Raw genomic sequence first — 17,711 nt, forward strand, 5'->3', positions numbered from 1 at the left:
GCCTACACATTCTTAAGATCGATTTTTAACCGTGAAGCCATGAATGGGAATGGGAAAAAATGTAGAAGATCGCATGATCTACGGTTAAAAATCGATTTTAAGAATGTGTAGGCTAAAAATTGACATTTAAGTGGTAAGGTTCTTTACCTGTAAAGATTTTTGATCAAATTTATCGGTGAAGGTGTTTCATGAAAACATTTTTTATACAAATTTGACTCACTACTTGAAGCAGATGTGCTACATGCATTTCCAAGGCTGTGTGCATTTCTGTGCCAGAATGATGACCGTTGCGAAAAAGATGTAAGTATATATTGAGTGTTGAATGCCCCTATTACAGCTTGCAATAGAGTTTCGTCATTTCAAAATTAGCTTTTTTCATTCTTTGATCTTTGCACGCCGTAAAAAATCCGATTAATATTTTTTGCAACCATAAGGCACCAGGATTATTTAACAACAAATACGTTTTTCCATTTTTTTTTGTACACAGACGATTGCTCGAACAATTCATACGAACGACACAAACAAAGTTTCAATTAATTTGTGATTTAAACCAACATCCACATAAATATATAGGTTTCAGCAGTTTATAGACCAAAAGAATGTCATAACTTCCGATTTCCGAATTCTAATCGAAATTCCAGCAATTTGATATTGAAAAAAAAAGCTTAAAGCTCGTTGAAGCCTAATTGGGATTAACAGTCAAGCTTTAAGCTCGTTCAAGCCTAATTTGCATGCATCGTTAACTTCAACTCCTTCTACTGCCGTGTTAACCAAAAACATCGCATGTCTTTTCGCATTAGCTTTTAAGAGCTTTCGAAAGCTTCTGTGAGCTTTGAGCTTCTTTTAGATTCCATTCAAAAAGTGGAACATTCCATTGGAATTCAAAAGAAGCTCTAAGCTTAAAAAAATTTCGAAAGCTTTTAAAAGCTAATGCGAAGAGACATGCGATGTTTTTGCTTAATACGGCAGTTCACTATTCTTCTGGATGAGTTTTCTGTAACCTCTGCCTCATTCTTTGAGTATTCTGCAAATAAATCTCCTTTTGTGTACGCGAACATTCGTTCTTCTAATATTTATAACTGACTAGACGGTACATCTTCTTTTCTATGCACTTGGAATGATTCTCCCATCGACGAAGTCACGTTTACTTGATTTACTTGAAATGATTCTCCCAAGAAAGCAACGTTAGATTTCATGCAACGACTAAGTCACGTTTTGCCTTTACTGAAAATAGAACCTCACGCTCTAAAAATCCACCAATAAGCTAACAAAGTTATTCGTCTATATCTACCTGCAATACAAATTATTTTTAGACTTTTTGTTGGTTTGTTAAGCGGATTTCCTCGAATTAATTTATGTAAAAAAAGCTTATTGAATATGAAGTTAGCTACAAGAAGCCGCTGTTGTATGCTCTGTTAGTCTTGCACGTGAACTAGAATTTTTAGTCAAAAACGTGAGGTAAAGTTTACTTTACTTCATGGGTGCCAAACTTTACCGCAAGTTTTTGATTGCGGCTACGCCTCGATCAGTAAACTTCACACAAGACGTGACATTTCCACCATTAGTGCCAGTATTGTTAAGAGTGATATCGCCAAAACATCGAACAAAATCAGACATTTTGTTCCGCTAGCCACAAAAAAAGTCCAAAAATGCTTCATATCCCACTTTTATATAGAAAATAGTCCACATAGATCGAAATTTGGGTTCCAAGAGTGTAAGAACCACGTGAATACATCGAAAAATTCTTTATTTTAGTTGATCTCACTCTTTTCAGCAATAAAACATGAATAGCCGCAAAAAAAAAACCTCAAAAAAGCGAAAAACAAACGAAAGGGATAAAATTTCGTCGACTTGGGGTGGACTTCCACTAAAGTCGCTCCAACCCTTTGCAGGGAAACTTATCCAAGGATGTTTTTACATGTTATGGTATTACAGAGGCTAGGCTCTCTCACCATACAGGGACTTGGGAAAAGCACCTATTTTTTCACCTAAAATAATTGTTATCACCAACAGGTCAACATGGACCTGGTGGTGTTTATACTCAAAATGTGCGTCTCTTCAAGGCCTACAAGTCTAGCGAAAATTTTTTTTTTTCCCCAAAATGGTTTTACTCGACTAATCGCGAGAAAACAATTTTGGGCCACTTTTGGCAGACCCTTACTTCATGACCTCGAGCGTCGACAACAAAATAAAGTTCACCAAACGTAGTACTACGTTTTACTCGCATCAGTTCAACGAATCGAATGAGCTATAAGTCAATAATATCTGTGACCCCTTGTCCCAAAGTTGTTTTAAGATTTCGCGATATCACTCTTAAGTCATGTTGATGATTTCATTCTTCGTCTTGCGACGTCGTATAATACACTCGATAATTGTGTCCATCAGGCAATTAAATATTCCGATTCGAACGAATCATTTTGCATATAAGATAGAAACGGGGTGCTTTATGGTTCATTCAAAAATTACCATTTTTGTCAAAATTTATAACGATAGCGCAAGCATTTATACGTTTTTTTTTTTAAATACAAAATCGAATAGACGTGTACTGTGAACACAGTTTATTATTAATTTTATACGTAAGCAGACCATCATTTGATGGGTTTGGTTTGTTTTTTTAAGAAGAAAATTCCAAAGCTAAATATTACATGGAATGTAAATTAATTTCACATTTAGTTTTACACATTAAAATCACTTAAATGTAAACTGGATTCTCTTGACCAGTTAGTAGTCGGAACATCGACGTCGGCATCGTTTTCATTAAGATCTGAAATCGTAAGAATTTTGTCATGCCTATGCTAGCAACTAGCCAGAGAGTCTGAAATAACAAAATTGTTCGTACCTCTCCAACGGACGTTGCCAGTAGATTGACGATTTTCTCGTGTGGTACAGCGACCACACTTTGATTGTTTATTTCTATTATTCTATGTCCCACTCGTACTCCGCCTCGTTCAGCAATTCCTCCTCTAAGTAGACTACATATCTGAATTTTGTAATAGAGTTTTCGGTCAAATCGAATCTATTATTGGTACACGACTGGACAACTTACAACTCCATTTTGTACACTAAATCCAAGTTGATATTTCGTATTTGGCCGTTTGATTTTCACTTCAACGACTGGAGCGCACGGTACAACGGTGAATTTGACCACAGTTTGCGTTTTCGAATTTTTTATGTAATTCTGGCATGTCGACAATGGCAATCCGACCAAACTGAGGCCATTTATCGCAATTATCTGGTCGCCGATATTCAACTGACCACATCGAGCCGCTGCCCCGGACGACGACAGATTAGCGATCACAACTGTCGGAAGCATAGAACCCCATCCCGATTCGACGATAACTACGCCCAATATTTCACCCTTCGCTTTCGGCACAACGACTTCCTTTTGCAATTCCTTTTTGGCAAATATTTCCAGTTCATCGCCAAATATTTCCTGACTGTTAAGCACTTCTTGGTAATCCATTTCCTTCACAAAACTGTGATCTTCAATTCCGTTCGCTTTCAAGAACTCCATGTAGGCGACTTGAAACGCCTGACCGATTGATTGAGCTATAAATTGAGCCTCCTCACTTTCGAAAACGTGGCAAATCATTTTTGGCGTTCGATTTGGCTTGGGAGCATCATCAATTTCATTCGGTACAAATCGTCGGCGTGCCATTAATACTACCAGATCACCAATGTCGGCTATATAGGAAATCGTACGCAGTGCATGATCCATCATTATTTCCTTCAAATCGGTGTTCAGCACCATTATCTTTTCGGTTGATATAAACAAATCGACTTCGGTGCTTGGTGCTTCGCCATCGGGAGCCTGAGAGTGACGATTTTTTTTTCAATTTCTTTTTTTTAAGATATGTGCGCTAGGGCGTATCGAATTTTTAGAATTTTAAGGGCCGCGATAGCCTGTGTGCGGAAAACGTAGATCATTGAAAACTAATTCCAGGCATATGGTTGATGGATCCGAAGGTGCCCGGGAAGAAGTCCCCCCGGACGACTTTAACTTTCAAATGGTCATAACTCGGAAAGTTGAGAGTATTTCTGAAAACAATGTTCTAGCAGGATGTAGAGCGTTAAAAACTCTACAAAACTGCCAAAGAAACCGATGGTCCAAAAGGTGTGTCTGTCGAGGTTTTCTAACATCGAAAGTTCGACATTTTCGTTTTTGACTTTTATTTCCTGAGAGACAAATTATTAAGTTTAGCTTTTGGCATGAGGTTGTAGAGGAGGTCGAGTACTACCAGTACACTAGGCATTGTCCCGGTCGGCGATCCATCCGAAACCACTTTTTCAACATTAATGAATGAACTTTTTAAGTGTACCCACGTCGCCCACGAAGCCAGTGCAGACACTGTAACCGGTGTTGCTGAGTCGAGGTAACCTTGGCCAGTAAGTGCACATAATATTCCATAACAGTAGCTGAACTCTTTTACAAAATATTTGGGATCTCGATGTAGCACATTATATTGACACGGTATACCACGAAGTTCAACCTTTTGTAAAAATATCGAAAAATGTGTATTTGCAACGAAATCGACTTCTTACTACTGTTCGTGGGTCAAATAACTAATTAAAACGATTATTTGTTGTTTTTCTCACAAATTTCACTTTCTCAGATTTTGTAGTACAAAAGTATGGAATATTATGTGCACTTACTGGCCAAGGTTACCTCGACTCAGCAACACCGGTTACATTGTCTGCACTGGCTTCGTGGGCGACGTGGGTACACTTAAAAAGTTCATTCATTAATGTTGAAAAAGTGGTTTCGGATGGATCGCCGACCGGGACACTGCCTAGTGTACTGGTAGTACTCGACCTCCTCTACAACCTCATGCCAAAAGCTAAAGTTAATAATTTGTCTCTCAGGAAATAAAAGTCAAAAACCAAAATGTCGAACTTTCGATGTTAGAAAACCTCGACAGACACACCTTTTGGACCATCGGTTTCTTTGGCAGTTTTGTAGAGTTTTTAACACTCTACATCCTGCTAGAACATTGTTTTCAAAAATACTTTTAACTTTCCGAGTTATGACCATTTGAAAGCTAAAGTCGTCCGGTGGGACTTCTTCCCGGGCGCCTTCGGATCCATGAACCATATGCCTGGACTTAGTTTTCAATGATCTACGTTTTCCGCACACAGGCTATCGCGACCCTTAAAATTCTCAAAATTCGATACGCCCTAATGTGCGCAGTCGTGCAGTGTAATCAGTGTAATATGCTTGGCTTTGTGTATTATCGTAGCCGAGATCACTTTCTTGCCTATAACTTAAAGTCAACTAGGACTTGGAGACTATCTTAAGATGATTAAATTGTGGCTTGCCGCCATTGAATTTCTGTTAAGTACGGTTTCCACTCAACAAAAAGTGCTCAGTGAGAGAGCAAACTGTCAAGTAGACAAAGCAAAAATTGAAAAAAATCAATTCGGTTTTTCACACTGAGTGTGAGTACTTTTTTTGGTAAATGGAAATCAAGCCTTAGGCCTTTATTGGCGACCCACTATTTTATGTAACCTTGGGATATTATCAGAAGATACTGACGATGTCGCGGTTACACACTTTTTCTTAAAAGGCTTTGAGGAATTCGCCAAAAAGAGTTGTAATTGAGAACGGTTTGTCGAAATTTGTTCCTAACATGGCCTAAAGGAGGCAGACGCACTTCTCGAATTTCGTTCGTTTAGTTCAAGAAGTGCGACACGCCTCGCCAATTAGCAGCACCATTGCCATCATCAGTCCAGTACAATTAATTACTATGATGGTCAAATATCGACTGTTTGTAGTCGACAGGGTTCTGTACGATATTAAGAGACTACGATTGCTACTTACCAATGCCTACATGATAGAGCACATGAAAGGAAATGATTTAAAAATGAATTTTTCAAATACGATACCCATGCTGGCGTACTGGAAAAACATTTACCTTAATCCTAGAGACAGCCTCTTCTGCCTGCACCATTCGCGTTGACTTTGTGGGCTGACCTTCGCAAACTAATTGCGTCGAACCGAGATATCTAGCTCGAAATAATACTCCTTCTATCAGAACTGATGTGTCGGACAAGCGGCGTAACCTGGGATAGTTGGAAAAGCTTTAGCCGATAAGGTAACGAGCACATGATTTCGTGATAACTTACGCAACGTTTGTTGTTAAAAATGAAAGCATTTCAATGGATTATGAAGTAATGACATTAGTTACTTGATTCGGTTAAGCGAACTAGTTCAACAAACAGACAACTTACCTTCCTTGTTTTTACTTTTCTTCTTCTTTTCCGCATCCTGAAAATAGTGTTCATGAGACGTTACGCATTGATCGAACAACACCACCGCATTCAAATTGGTTTACCTTGTCTTCCTCGGACAGATTTGAGCCGGTAGGACTTTCGTTATTTTTTGGCATTTCGATGGCCTTATCCGGTGACTTTTCACTATGCTCTGGCGAAGACATTGAACCACCAATATCCAATAACTTACTGGTCGTGGAATTATTGGCTGTTATTTCCGGTGTTGTAGGCAATAGTGAATTTAGACCTTGTCTCAAAATGGAGCCCGAATTGTTTGCGGCTGCTTGCAGTTGTGGTGAAAATTTCGATAGAGATGACGACAGGAGCGACCTCGATTTTCGATCACACCAATTCTGCGCATTGAATGGTCCAATCATAGCAGATAGCTCAGTTAGATCAATGTTATAGCCACCAACCTAAGGCTCGGAACGGGTTCGGGTTGACCTGATCAGTTCAGGTTATGACCCGAACCGGTCTTAGACCCGAACCGGAACTAAGACTTCGGGTTCAACCCGAACTTGACCCGAACCAGAATTTTCGATTTCGGGTTCCAACCGAACCCGACCCGAACCCGAAGTTATTCAGCCCGTACTTGACCCGAACCCGAATTTCCATTTCGGGTTTGACCCGAACCTGATCTGAACCCGAAATTTTCAAATAGATCAGGTCCGGTTCGGGTGACCCGAAAATTTTACACTAAAAAATGCCAAAAATTTCGGGCTAACCCGAACCGGACCTGATTTATTTGAAGATCTCGGGTTCAGGTCAGGTTCGGGTCAAACCCGAAATGGAAATTCGGGTTCGGGTCAAGTACGGGTTGAATAACTTCGGGTTCGGGTCGGGTTGGAACCCGAAATCGAAAATTTAGGTTCGGGTCAAGTTCGGGTTGAACCCGAAGTCTTAGTTCCGGTTCGGGTCAAGATCAGGTTCGGGTTCCGGTCTGACCGAACCCGACCCGTTCCGAGCCTTACACCAACCTTATCATCATAAAAACCATGATCCTCTAATCGTTGATGACCGCTACCCAACAGACGATCAGTCTCCAGGTCCGTGTCAATCTCTTCCTCATCGCCACTAACATTTCTAAGTACCGGTTCCGATTCCATACTCTCCACGGTGTTATCATAATGTCTAGAGGATGGAATCGGTAAAATTTTGTATCGCCTCAGTCATCGCGTGTGTCCTTACCTAGGTATCCAAACAGGCGAGCAAAGGCTTGGAGAAGAAACTAGATCTGAAACCATTTTCTTATCGTCAGTGCTTGGTAATGCTTTAGTCCGTTGCAGTGTGTTTTTTATGTCTTTCAAGGCAGCTTGAACATCGGGCGATGGCGATGAACTAGACACCATTGACGGTTTACGGTGAGGTGCTGGCGCTGGTGGTGGAGGCGTTAGCTGAACCATATCTGTACGGAAGCGTGAAAGTATGTTAGGAAAATGAAGAATATTTTTGTGTCGTGCGTCGGACACTTACTTATCGAATACAATGAGTCCAGTTCGGGATCAATGTTTTTGAATATTTTATTGATGGGACTCGGTTGGTTGTCTCTCGTTTCTATTTGTTTAAATCGACTGATTTCGTCAATATTGTTTTCGTTTTTAATGAAATCTTCCTTGAAATTGCTAGCATTTCTCAGCATCGTGTTTTCCATGTTGTAGATTATGTCCGACTTGGTTGGTGTAGTACTTTTTCTGGTTTCCGTCATCGATTTGTTTCTCATGTCCATCACAACTGATATTCCAGACGGATTATTATTTTCCGTATCGGATGCATGACCGTCCGACGCATGGCCACTGGATAGACCGTCCTCCAATATGGGCATGCTGGTATAATACTTTGCATAATTCGTCGGGTAGCTATTGCTCACATTAAAATCACCAGACAAACTGTCCAAGTCACCGCAATTCGAATCGTAATCAGTCGTTTCGGGTGAATAACGAAAGCACCTCGATTCGTTCCGATTCAAATGTTTAGCGTCATTGTCGAGCACCTCGCCGCTGCTGCGACTGGCCGAATCGAGGAAATAGTCAACGTTTCGCGTTTCGATCGGTTCCATTAACTGTTTGTTCGCCATGCCATTCGTTTTCGGCGAATCAATTTCCGAAAATTCCTCAAATGGACTGCTGGCCAATCGTTGTCCGATGTATTTTGCAAAATCATTTTCCGGATTACCTTTGAACTCGTAATGTATGTCCTGGAAGAAGAGGGTTTTCTTTGCCGCTGTTCATCTTAAAGCATACTGAATGTACACTTACAATGCTATCGACGTCACTTCCGTTTTCAGGTACTTTTTCGTCATTTCCTGGACACTTGAAGAACTCTTCCAATACTTTGCGCGTTTCCGAAAATTCGTACAAATAGTCAAACGTCGAGTTTTTGGGCGGCTGTTCCGATATCGTCATGTCAGATGAGGTACCAATTTCGGAAACATCATTGCTGGTGTCGTCGGCATTTATTTGGTTGTAAGACGTTGTCGGATTCGATATTTCCTGAGGTGTCATTAGTATGCGCTGTAAATAGGAATCAATTCCAAAAACAATCCAGCTGAAAATGTACCGACAGAGCATACCTGTGGAAAACCGGGACGCGGCGAGGAAAACAGGGACGACGTCATCGTTTTCTGGTTCTGCGCTGAACAAGGCAAATGAAGATCATTGTTTTGTCCGAAACGACGCGGTGAGCCATCGTATTCTTTGAGGAACAGACAAATGCCGCCCGTTAAAATGAAAATTCGAAAAAAAAAAATCTTCGGCTTCAGGCACAGCACTGCTACTAGCATGAACACTGAATTGACAAGTGTGAAATTTGGAGGCTTTAGTGATCCGAGCTACCGCTTAGGATTGTTTGTATTGTATGTTTTAACTCATACAACGAAAGCAAGTCATCTATCTGTACAACAGAAACGCAGTGCCTGCTGTGATTTCATCAGCCTCCAAATATTGTCTATGTTCATGCTAGAAGCAGGGCTGAGGGATTCTTTCGAAAAACAGCCTACCGAAATCGGACGCATTTTCTAGTGGACTTTTTTATCTGTGCCTAGAGAGGTATTCGACCCTAGAAGCCAAAACCACTTTCAAAAAAATTCTTCGAAGTTTGCGTGGCTGATGAAAGATGATCAAAGACCGCAAACTTGCACTTTTCTTACAAAAATGTATCCAGTTACGCGAGCCGTACAGGGTCGTATGGGGTGTCAGCCGAATAGGGACTTATTGTGTTTAAAATTCATCGACACTGAAATGTGTGCAGTTGAAGTGTTCAACCGAAGACTTATACTCAGGGACGCCGACTTGTGTTTGGGAGTAGTGGTGCTCATACAACAAGCGAATCTGGGAGAAGTGGTGCTCTTTCAAGTAAAACTAGAAAGATGTAGTGGTGCTCATCATTCGAGTAGTGGTGCCCGAGCCTCGCTTGTCCTTAGAAGTCGGCGCCCCTGCTTATACTGTTCTTACTGAAATTTCTCGAGGTACACAAAACGTTCATGGTCGTGTAGGGTGTCATTTGACAGGTAATTTAATGTGCTTTTGGGCCAAATAGGGTCTTATCTGGTTTGGATGCATCTACGATGAAATAGAAGTTCAAATGTTTGGGTGTAGATATTTCATCATAGATGCATCCAAACGTCATAGGACCCTATTTGGCCCAAAAGAACATTAATTTACCTGTCAAATGACACCCTACACGACCATGTACGTTCTGTGTACCTCGAGAAATTTCAGTAAGAACAGTGTAAGTCTTCTGTTGAAAACTTTAACTGCACACATTTCAGTGTCGTTGAATTTTAAACCCAATAAGTCCCTATTTGTCCCGGAAGTACATGCAATTACCTTTCTAATGACACCCCACAAGATCCTGTACGGCTCGTGTAACTGGAGAAATTTTTGTAAGAAAAGTGCAAGTTTTCGGTTTTTGATCACCTTTCACCAGCCACACAAACTTCGAAGAATTTTTAGACCCGTACGAAGTACTGGGGTCTTATAGGTTTACGCATACGTTTGTAACACGTCGAATTGGACTCCCTGAGTAAGGGGAAACCTATTGTGGTTGTCTAGAGATGCCAAATCAGTGAAAAAAAAATGTCCGTCTGTCCGTCTGTCCGTCTGCACGATAACTTGAGTAAAACGCATCCGATTTTGAAAATTCTTTTTTTTCCCGTTTGGTAATGTCAAAAGACAGGCTAAGTTCGAAGATGAGTGATTTTGTATCGACCCTTCCCGAGCTGTGGCCCAATAAGTGCTTTACGGTTTTTCGAAGATATCTCCGGACATTCAAACGTTACACTTGTAAGTGATACGTCAAATAAAAGGTATTTACAATACCGATCGACAAAAAAAAAGTTTATGGAAATCGGATGACCGACTCGTGAGTTAGACCCCTTGGTGTGAAACAGGCACAGGGCGGCAAGCAGTTTTTGCTTGTAGGTCGGTCACATTTCAACATATTTCGTCTGTTTTAGCTTTATTAGATAGGTATTGACCGTACCAATCAGGGAAAAAAAAGTTTTTGAAATTATGTTCTCCGGAGCGTGAGCTAGGTCTCTTGGAGTGAGCTCTTATCTGGCTACTCGGCCGTACAGTGAACGTGGAGTATTTTGTCAATATCTCGAGTAAATTTTGACCGAATTTCATGAATTTTTTTTTGTTTGAAAGGTATTAACGAATGTAAAGCGTCGGTAAAATTTCCGGTCTCCTAACAAAATGGCTGCCGGTGGCCATATTGGATTTTCATAAAAGTGATATATCTTGGGAGAAATGGTACTTACGAGAGTTTCTGTTAACATGTAAATAATTTGTTATGTGTGTGGGGTGTTTCAGGCATTCCATATATGGACATCTATATATATATATCTATATTCACCTATATTGAGCTATATACAGGCATATACAGCGATATAATAGCATATTCATCTGTGAAATGTTTATTTATAGGTAAATATAGCGGTATATAGCTGTTTAAATAGGAATTTATGAAAGTTGACTTCGTACGGGGCTGTCTATATTGCCTCCGGCAATTTATTTGTATATGATAACAAGGCAAAGAGTGGATAATGTAAGTGATTTTAAAGGGCGAATAGCTTTTCAGTAGAGAATGAAGTAAAAGAAATGAAGAGTTTCACAGTAAAGGCTTTTGATACGAATAGGTGTTTCGTACGGGTCGGCGTTAGCTATGTTTTTGAAAGTGGTTTTGGCTTCTAGGGTCGAATATCTCGCTAGGCACATACAAAAAAGTCCACTGGAAAATGGGTCCGATTTCGGTAGGCTGTTTTTCAAAAGAATCCCTCGGCTGTGCTTCAGGCTAACTCACCCATGATTCCCGAAATGTTTTTCAGTGAGTCTCCAATCGACGCATTGCCGTAATTTCTATCTAAATACTCGATACCAGCATCGTAATTCGATTTGCCGACCGTATTGTCTAACGCAGCATGTTGCCGTATCGTCGCATAGTCATCCAACGAGGCAGCGTGTTGAGAGTCCGTTGTAATTCGCAAGTCTAAATGTTGGTGGACACAAATGAATTTAAAATGAGAAAAATAGATCGTTAGTATTGCATGACAATCCGCAGTCAATGAGTTAAAAATGTGTATGTACTTTGCCAATTCTCGCCGATGTCATCGAAGACAACAACTTCACCATCTTCAACTGCCATTTTGGTGGGCGAAACAATTTCAACGGAGCTAGGCCCATCTGTATGATTCACCGGGCTTCTGCCTACCCTAATATGATGACCGGTTTTCGGATAACTGACTCGTGTCTCTATCTCCGTTAAATCGGGAGAATTTAATACAGTACTCGCTGGCGTTGTATTCGGTGTCCGTTTTCGCGTCTCCCAGTGATTTTCTTTGATAAATGGGTTTTGACTAGAATTGTAGTACGTTTGCTTCTGGGACAACAATTTTTGCGTATAATTTGAAACGGCTGAATTCGGCTGAAAGTCATAGTCTTCCTTTGTCTTGTAATAGTAGGAAGTCTTCTCGACCACCGGCTGTCGACTCATTAAAAACGGATTGGTATTGATGTTTGGTGATTTTGTCGCGGCAGACGACGATTCTGATGACAGAGACGATGGGGTCGGAGTCGTCATTGAGTTAATGTTCATTGGATTCAAATTGATATCACTTTTTGGACGGCATTTAGGAAATAAAATTGAAATTTTCTCATTCAAACTGGATGATAGGTCTAATTTTTGCACGCTAGTTGTAGCTAATGGTACGGCAATGGCTTTAGGATCAGATGTAGATGGCGTTTTGTTGTCAAGTGAAATTGTTGTGCTTACCATTTTTTGAATAACAACCTAAAATCATAGAATAATTGAAAAAATGGAATTTGTTTTTTTTTGTTTGTTTTGGTTGTTGTTGTGGTGGTATTATGGTGTGGCTATTAATAAAAGTTAAATTGAATAGATTCGTTAGTCAAAGAGAAAAAAGAAAACAAGAAACAACAAATTACCACTAATTGGGAAACATTTATAATTACTGGTAACGGTTAATATGAATACATAAGATAGATAGATCCTCTATATACTATATAGGTGTACTAGAGGTTCCAGTTCATTATATTTTGCTATATTATCATAAAATAATATTTTATGTTTACAATTTATTTAAGATAGAACTCAGATAGTACCTAGTATATTATACAGTTGTGATAAGGATAATATGTCACCAAGGTGCAATATAGAATCAATTTACTCACTAAAAGTTAGATTAATATACTTTTTACTTTTATACAAGTGATGGCTATCGTTGTACGATTAAATTCATTTCCAATAAAAAATAAAATAAAAAATAAAATAAAAATAAACAAAAAAAATCAAAGATTTATAAAACCAAAATCACTCAAAATTATTTAGTTTTTAACTCTCGTACAATATCGTCTTTAAAAGTGCGTTCCTCTATGCCAAGAAAGTTAACTATAAACATTCGTCAACGTTTAATTGAACGTAAAAGTAAAGCACACGAAGCATTATCAAGTAGAAAGCAACTCGACATCTTTTATGATGACTTTACAAATGCATTTGACAAACTTTGCCATCGAATCTTCATTAAAACGAGCCATCAGAACAGTCGGAGCGTTTGCTGCGACTGAGCCCCGTACAAACCCGTATATCTATTGCGTACGTGACCCTAGTGCGTCTGTCACCCTACTTTGACCGTAAGCCTATTGCGCCGGTTAATGTAGTTAAAGTAAAATTATTATGGAATGTGTACATCTTAGAAATTGCGCATAGCGCAATTACAAAGCCCCGTACGACGTTCCTTTCAAATAAAACAAAAATTTTAAATAGCCCTAAAATTTTAATTTATTGAGTATAAATACACATAGGGCCCTAGTAGCGGCCTTAGTCCGAGGACCCAAATTTAATTTTTTTTTCCACTACATTCTATTCGGCCTTTGATTACCTTCCAAATGAAACAAAAATTACGAAAAACGGATGAAATTTGCTCGAGTTATATGTAAAATACACATAGGGCCCTAGTAACGGCCTTAGTCCGAGGACCCAAATTTATTTTTTTTTCATCTACATTCTATTCGGCCTTTGATTACCTCCCAAATGAAACAAAAATTACGAAAAACGGATGAAATTTGCTCGAGTTATATGTAAAATACACATAGGGCCCTAGCAGTGGCCTAAGTCCAAGGACCCAAATTTAATTTTTTTTCAACAACATTCTATTCGGCCTTTGATTACCTTCCAAATGAAACAAAAATTACGAAAAACGGATGAAATATACTCGAGTTATATGTGAAATATACATAGGGCCCTAGTAGCGGCCTTAGGCCAAGGACCCAAATTTAATTTTTTTTCAACAACATTTTATTCGGCATTCGATTACCTTCCAAATCAAACAAAAATTACGAAAAACGAATGAAATTTACTCGAGTTCTATGTAAAATACACATAGGGCCCTAGTAGCATTTCACTTCTAAGGCCCTAACTCACGGTCCACTCACCCGATTTTAAAAAACTTTTTTTTCCTGGATTGGTATTGACAATACCTATCATTTGCCGTGTCATTTACATTTATATCGTTTATTTTGCCATAAATATCACCAAAAGACCTTAAATCACTTAGGTGGCCCTAACTCACGAAGGGCCGACCCGAATATGCCCATCTTCGAACTTAGCCTCACTATTTCGACTATCTTTCAGGAAAAAAAAAATTTTTGAAATCGGATTTGATTTACTCAAGATATCGACGTGACAGACGGACAGACAAAATTTTTATTGCAGATTCGTCATCTATGAACATAGGCAATTACTTTGCCCTTACCGTCTGCTTCGAATTCCATCAATAACACACGGCATCGTAATCCTATAAGCCCCTTTGTACTTCGTACGGGGCTAAAAATGAAATGGTTTGGCATTGGAAAAAGAACTGCCAGATGGTTTTTTGGATTTCTTGTTGGCCGGCTGTTCTATGTTGTAATTGGTGATGTCAAATCTAGGACTTATACAGCAACTTCAGGTGTTCCTGCTGGAAGTATTCTTGGCCCAACATTGTTCCTAATTGGTGTTAATGACATTGTGGAGTGTGTGTCATTTGCACTTCCACTTCTATTTGCGGATGACATAAAATTGTTAATGGAAGTTGGTTCGTCGGCTGCCTCAAGACAACTCCAAGCTGACATTGACAACGTGTTCAGATGGAGCGAAAGGAACAGGCTTCCGTTTAACCTGGAGAAATGCGAAGTAATCACAATAGCACGAATGAACGATCCGCATTACGTTACGTACTTTATGGGGGATCATGTCGTTGAAAGAAAGCAGGAAGTTCGAGATCTTGGCATCCCGGTCGATGTGAAGTTTACGCTTATCGCACACATGGAAAGAAGTATAACCAGGGCGAGACAGTCAATGGGTTTTATTAAGTCTGTATCAACAGGACAGTTTGGCACAAGAGCATTGGTGGTGCTGTATAATGCATACGTAAGGTCAAAACTGGAATTTGCGTCAGCTATTTGGGACCAACAGAACTACAGCAATGACATCGAGTCAGTTCAAAAACAGTTTGTTATGTATGCTTTGGGAGACACAAACCGTAGTCCGCCGTACAGACTGGAACCATACGAAGAGCGATGTAAGAAAATTGGACTGGACAAATTATCTACACGCAGAAAGATCACCAATGCTCAAATGGCATACAACTTGTATAACAAAAGAATCAATGATGTGAATATTGAGGCGATATTCATCAGAAGACAGCAGCATCGACCGTTCAGGAATGATAGACCACTGGCTGAAGTTGTCTACGAAACGAATTATGGATATAATCAACCGTTGGCAAAAATAATCAGACGAGTGAACAAGTATAGTGGTCTTATGGTGTTAAGTCGTAATGATATTAAGGCGAGAGTGAAAGAAATACTGAAGGAAGATGACGAGGTTGTAGATGACGAACTTTTAAGTTGATTGGATTTGATGTTATGTGTTCACTTTGACTGTATAGAGACTGACTTCCCGAGTCGATGTTTTAATTTTTTTTCAAAGTTTTGACTAGTAATTTAATGTTTGTAAAACTTGTAAAATTTGTATACGGCAAAATTGCAGTTTAGTGGAACAATCCCGATTTGGACGAAAGTCGATAGGATCGACAGGGGAAGGTCACCTGATGACGAAACAACAAGATTTGGGGCGCGCAAGCACCTCCATGAATCACCAGGGCCCTCCAAAGTTTTCACACTTTTTCGAATTTTTGCGTGTTTTTTTTTGACGGAAACGACAGTTGAAGGTCCACTGATGACAAAATAAAAGAATGAAGAAGCAATAGCCTCTCCCCTGGCCGCCAGGGTCCTCCAAAATTTTCACAGTGTTTCGAATTTTTGCGTTTTTTATACGGAATCGTCATTTTTTGTGTTTTATATGTACTGATGCCCTTGTTGCAATGAAATTACGAATGTATCTAGTTGCACTCATCTTATTCCGTCTCTGAGTCGGTGGCAGTAGAGGGTTCTTCGTCTTTCGTTGTTTTCGCGGCGTCGTAAGCTTTAGTCTTCGGCATTTCGTACAAGGAAAATTTCTTCTGAGAGGCCGAGACACCTTTGGAAGGACCTCGTGCGCGTCAATTCTTGTTGTTTTGTAATCAGTGGACCTCATACTGTCGATTCCTTAAAAAAAACGCAAAAATTGGAAAAACTGTGAAAACTTTGGAGTGCTCTGGCGGCCACAGGGGAGGCTATTGCTTCCTAATTCTTGTTGTTTTGTCATCAGTGGACCTTCTCCTGTCGATTCCGTAAAAAAAACACGCGAAAATTGGAAAAAGTGGGAAAACTTTGGAGGGCCCTGGCGGCTCAGTGAGGGGCTTCCGCGCCCCAAATCTTGTTGTTTCGTCATCAGGTGACCTCTCCCTGTCGATCCCATCTACTTTCGGCCAAATCGGGGTTGTTCCACTAAACTGTAATTTAGCCCAGTTGTGATAAGGATAATATGTCACCAAGGTGCAATATAGAATCAATTTACTCACTAAAAGTTAGATTAATATACTTTTTACTTTTATACAAGTGATGGCTATCGTTGTACGATTAAATTCATTTCCAATAAAAAATAAATAAAAATAAAACAAAACAAGAAAAAATCAAAGATTTATAAAACCGAAATCACTCAAAATTATTTAGTTTTTAACTCTCGTACAATATCCTCTTTAAAAGTGCGTTCCTCTATGCCAAGAAAGTTAACTATAAACATTCGTCAACGTTTAATTGAACGTAAAAGTAAAAGTAAAAAACAAAATTTTCTTCTTTTTGTTTTTAAAAAAAAGAAAAGGAAATTGGAAACATAACCAAAATCCAAACGCTACAATATTGCTACAGACACACACAAAATATAAATACGATGAATGTTACTGTACAGAGAATTTTTTGAATATTATTTTCCCTTTTTTACTCGGTATAACTTGGAAAAATCAATATTTGAACTTTTTTTTTTTCTTTTCCGTAACATACATAGAGTTCAAACCATATGCAATATATAATTGTACAAGACAAAAAAAAGAGAAGAAATCAACATTCCGTTCTACCCAAAATATTACTAGAATTCACTTTAGCTCACTTTATGGATTTAAATTAAATTTAAATTTTTTCATCTTTATCTTCTCACTAATTGATTACGTATTTTTGCTGTAGGGAATGGAAAAAACACACTCGTTACAAATATGAAACGAAACACTGTGTGTGCCTGATGACTGATGAAATTTTTGTACACATTTTCAGACGAACGAATCGACCTACGTTCCCACGTCCGTGTAGTATAATATATATATTGTAAAAATACGAGTGAGGGTTAATAAAATGTGAAGGGTGGTTTGGCTATATAAGTTTTTGTGTTTTTTTTCTTCTTTATTTATTTCATTTCTTCTCTTTGTCCGCTGCAAAGTAACTGGTTGAATGCGTTCGACGATTCCGTGATTCATTCTTTTTTTGTGTGAATCATTTTTCAGTCCTTGGTAT

The 17,711-nt window shown here is 39.1% G+C and overlaps 1 protein-coding gene and 1 long non-coding RNA gene across 4 annotated transcripts in view; both read right to left on the reverse strand.

The window, feature by feature from the left end:
• The window catches only part of LOC119067810, a 26,574-nt gene continuing 8,863 nt past the window's right edge, over nt 1-17,711 (reverse strand). Inside the window, exon 2 of the long non-coding RNA XR_005086051.1 lies at nt 1-1,943. This is a non-coding gene — a long non-coding RNA (uncharacterized LOC119067810). The remainder of the gene's footprint in view (nt 1,944-17,711) is intronic.
• Nucleotides 2,571-17,454, reverse strand: LOC119067806. 3 transcript variants are annotated; one of them, XM_037170955.1, is made up of 15 exons: nt 17,314-17,454; nt 11,856-12,558; nt 11,572-11,757; nt 8,840-8,961; nt 8,526-8,780; nt 7,744-8,464; nt 7,459-7,675; nt 7,248-7,401; nt 6,333-6,623; nt 6,229-6,265; nt 5,913-6,034; nt 5,819-5,824; nt 3,047-3,811; nt 2,840-2,980; nt 2,571-2,764 (listed from the first exon to the last, which is right to left on the reverse strand). In XM_037170955.1, exons 2-15 carry the CDS (start codon nt 12,541-12,543, stop codon nt 2,693-2,695), a joined length of 3,777 nt encoding a protein of 1,258 aa, XP_037026850.1. In that variant the 5' UTR covers nt 12,544-12,558; nt 17,314-17,454; the 3' UTR covers nt 2,571-2,692. The 3 variants fall into 3 exon arrangements, with proteins under 3 accessions (XP_037026850.1, XP_037026851.1, XP_037026852.1); XM_037170956.1 differs by lacking the exon at nt 17,314-17,454 and adding an exon at nt 17,114-17,249; XM_037170957.1 differs by lacking the exon at nt 5,819-5,824.

This window comes from Bradysia coprophila (genome assembly GCF_014529535.1).
Source record: "Bradysia coprophila strain Holo2 chromosome X unlocalized genomic scaffold, BU_Bcop_v1 contig_128, whole genome shotgun sequence".
Lineage (NCBI taxonomy): Eukaryota > Metazoa > Arthropoda > Insecta > Diptera > Sciaridae > Bradysia > Bradysia coprophila.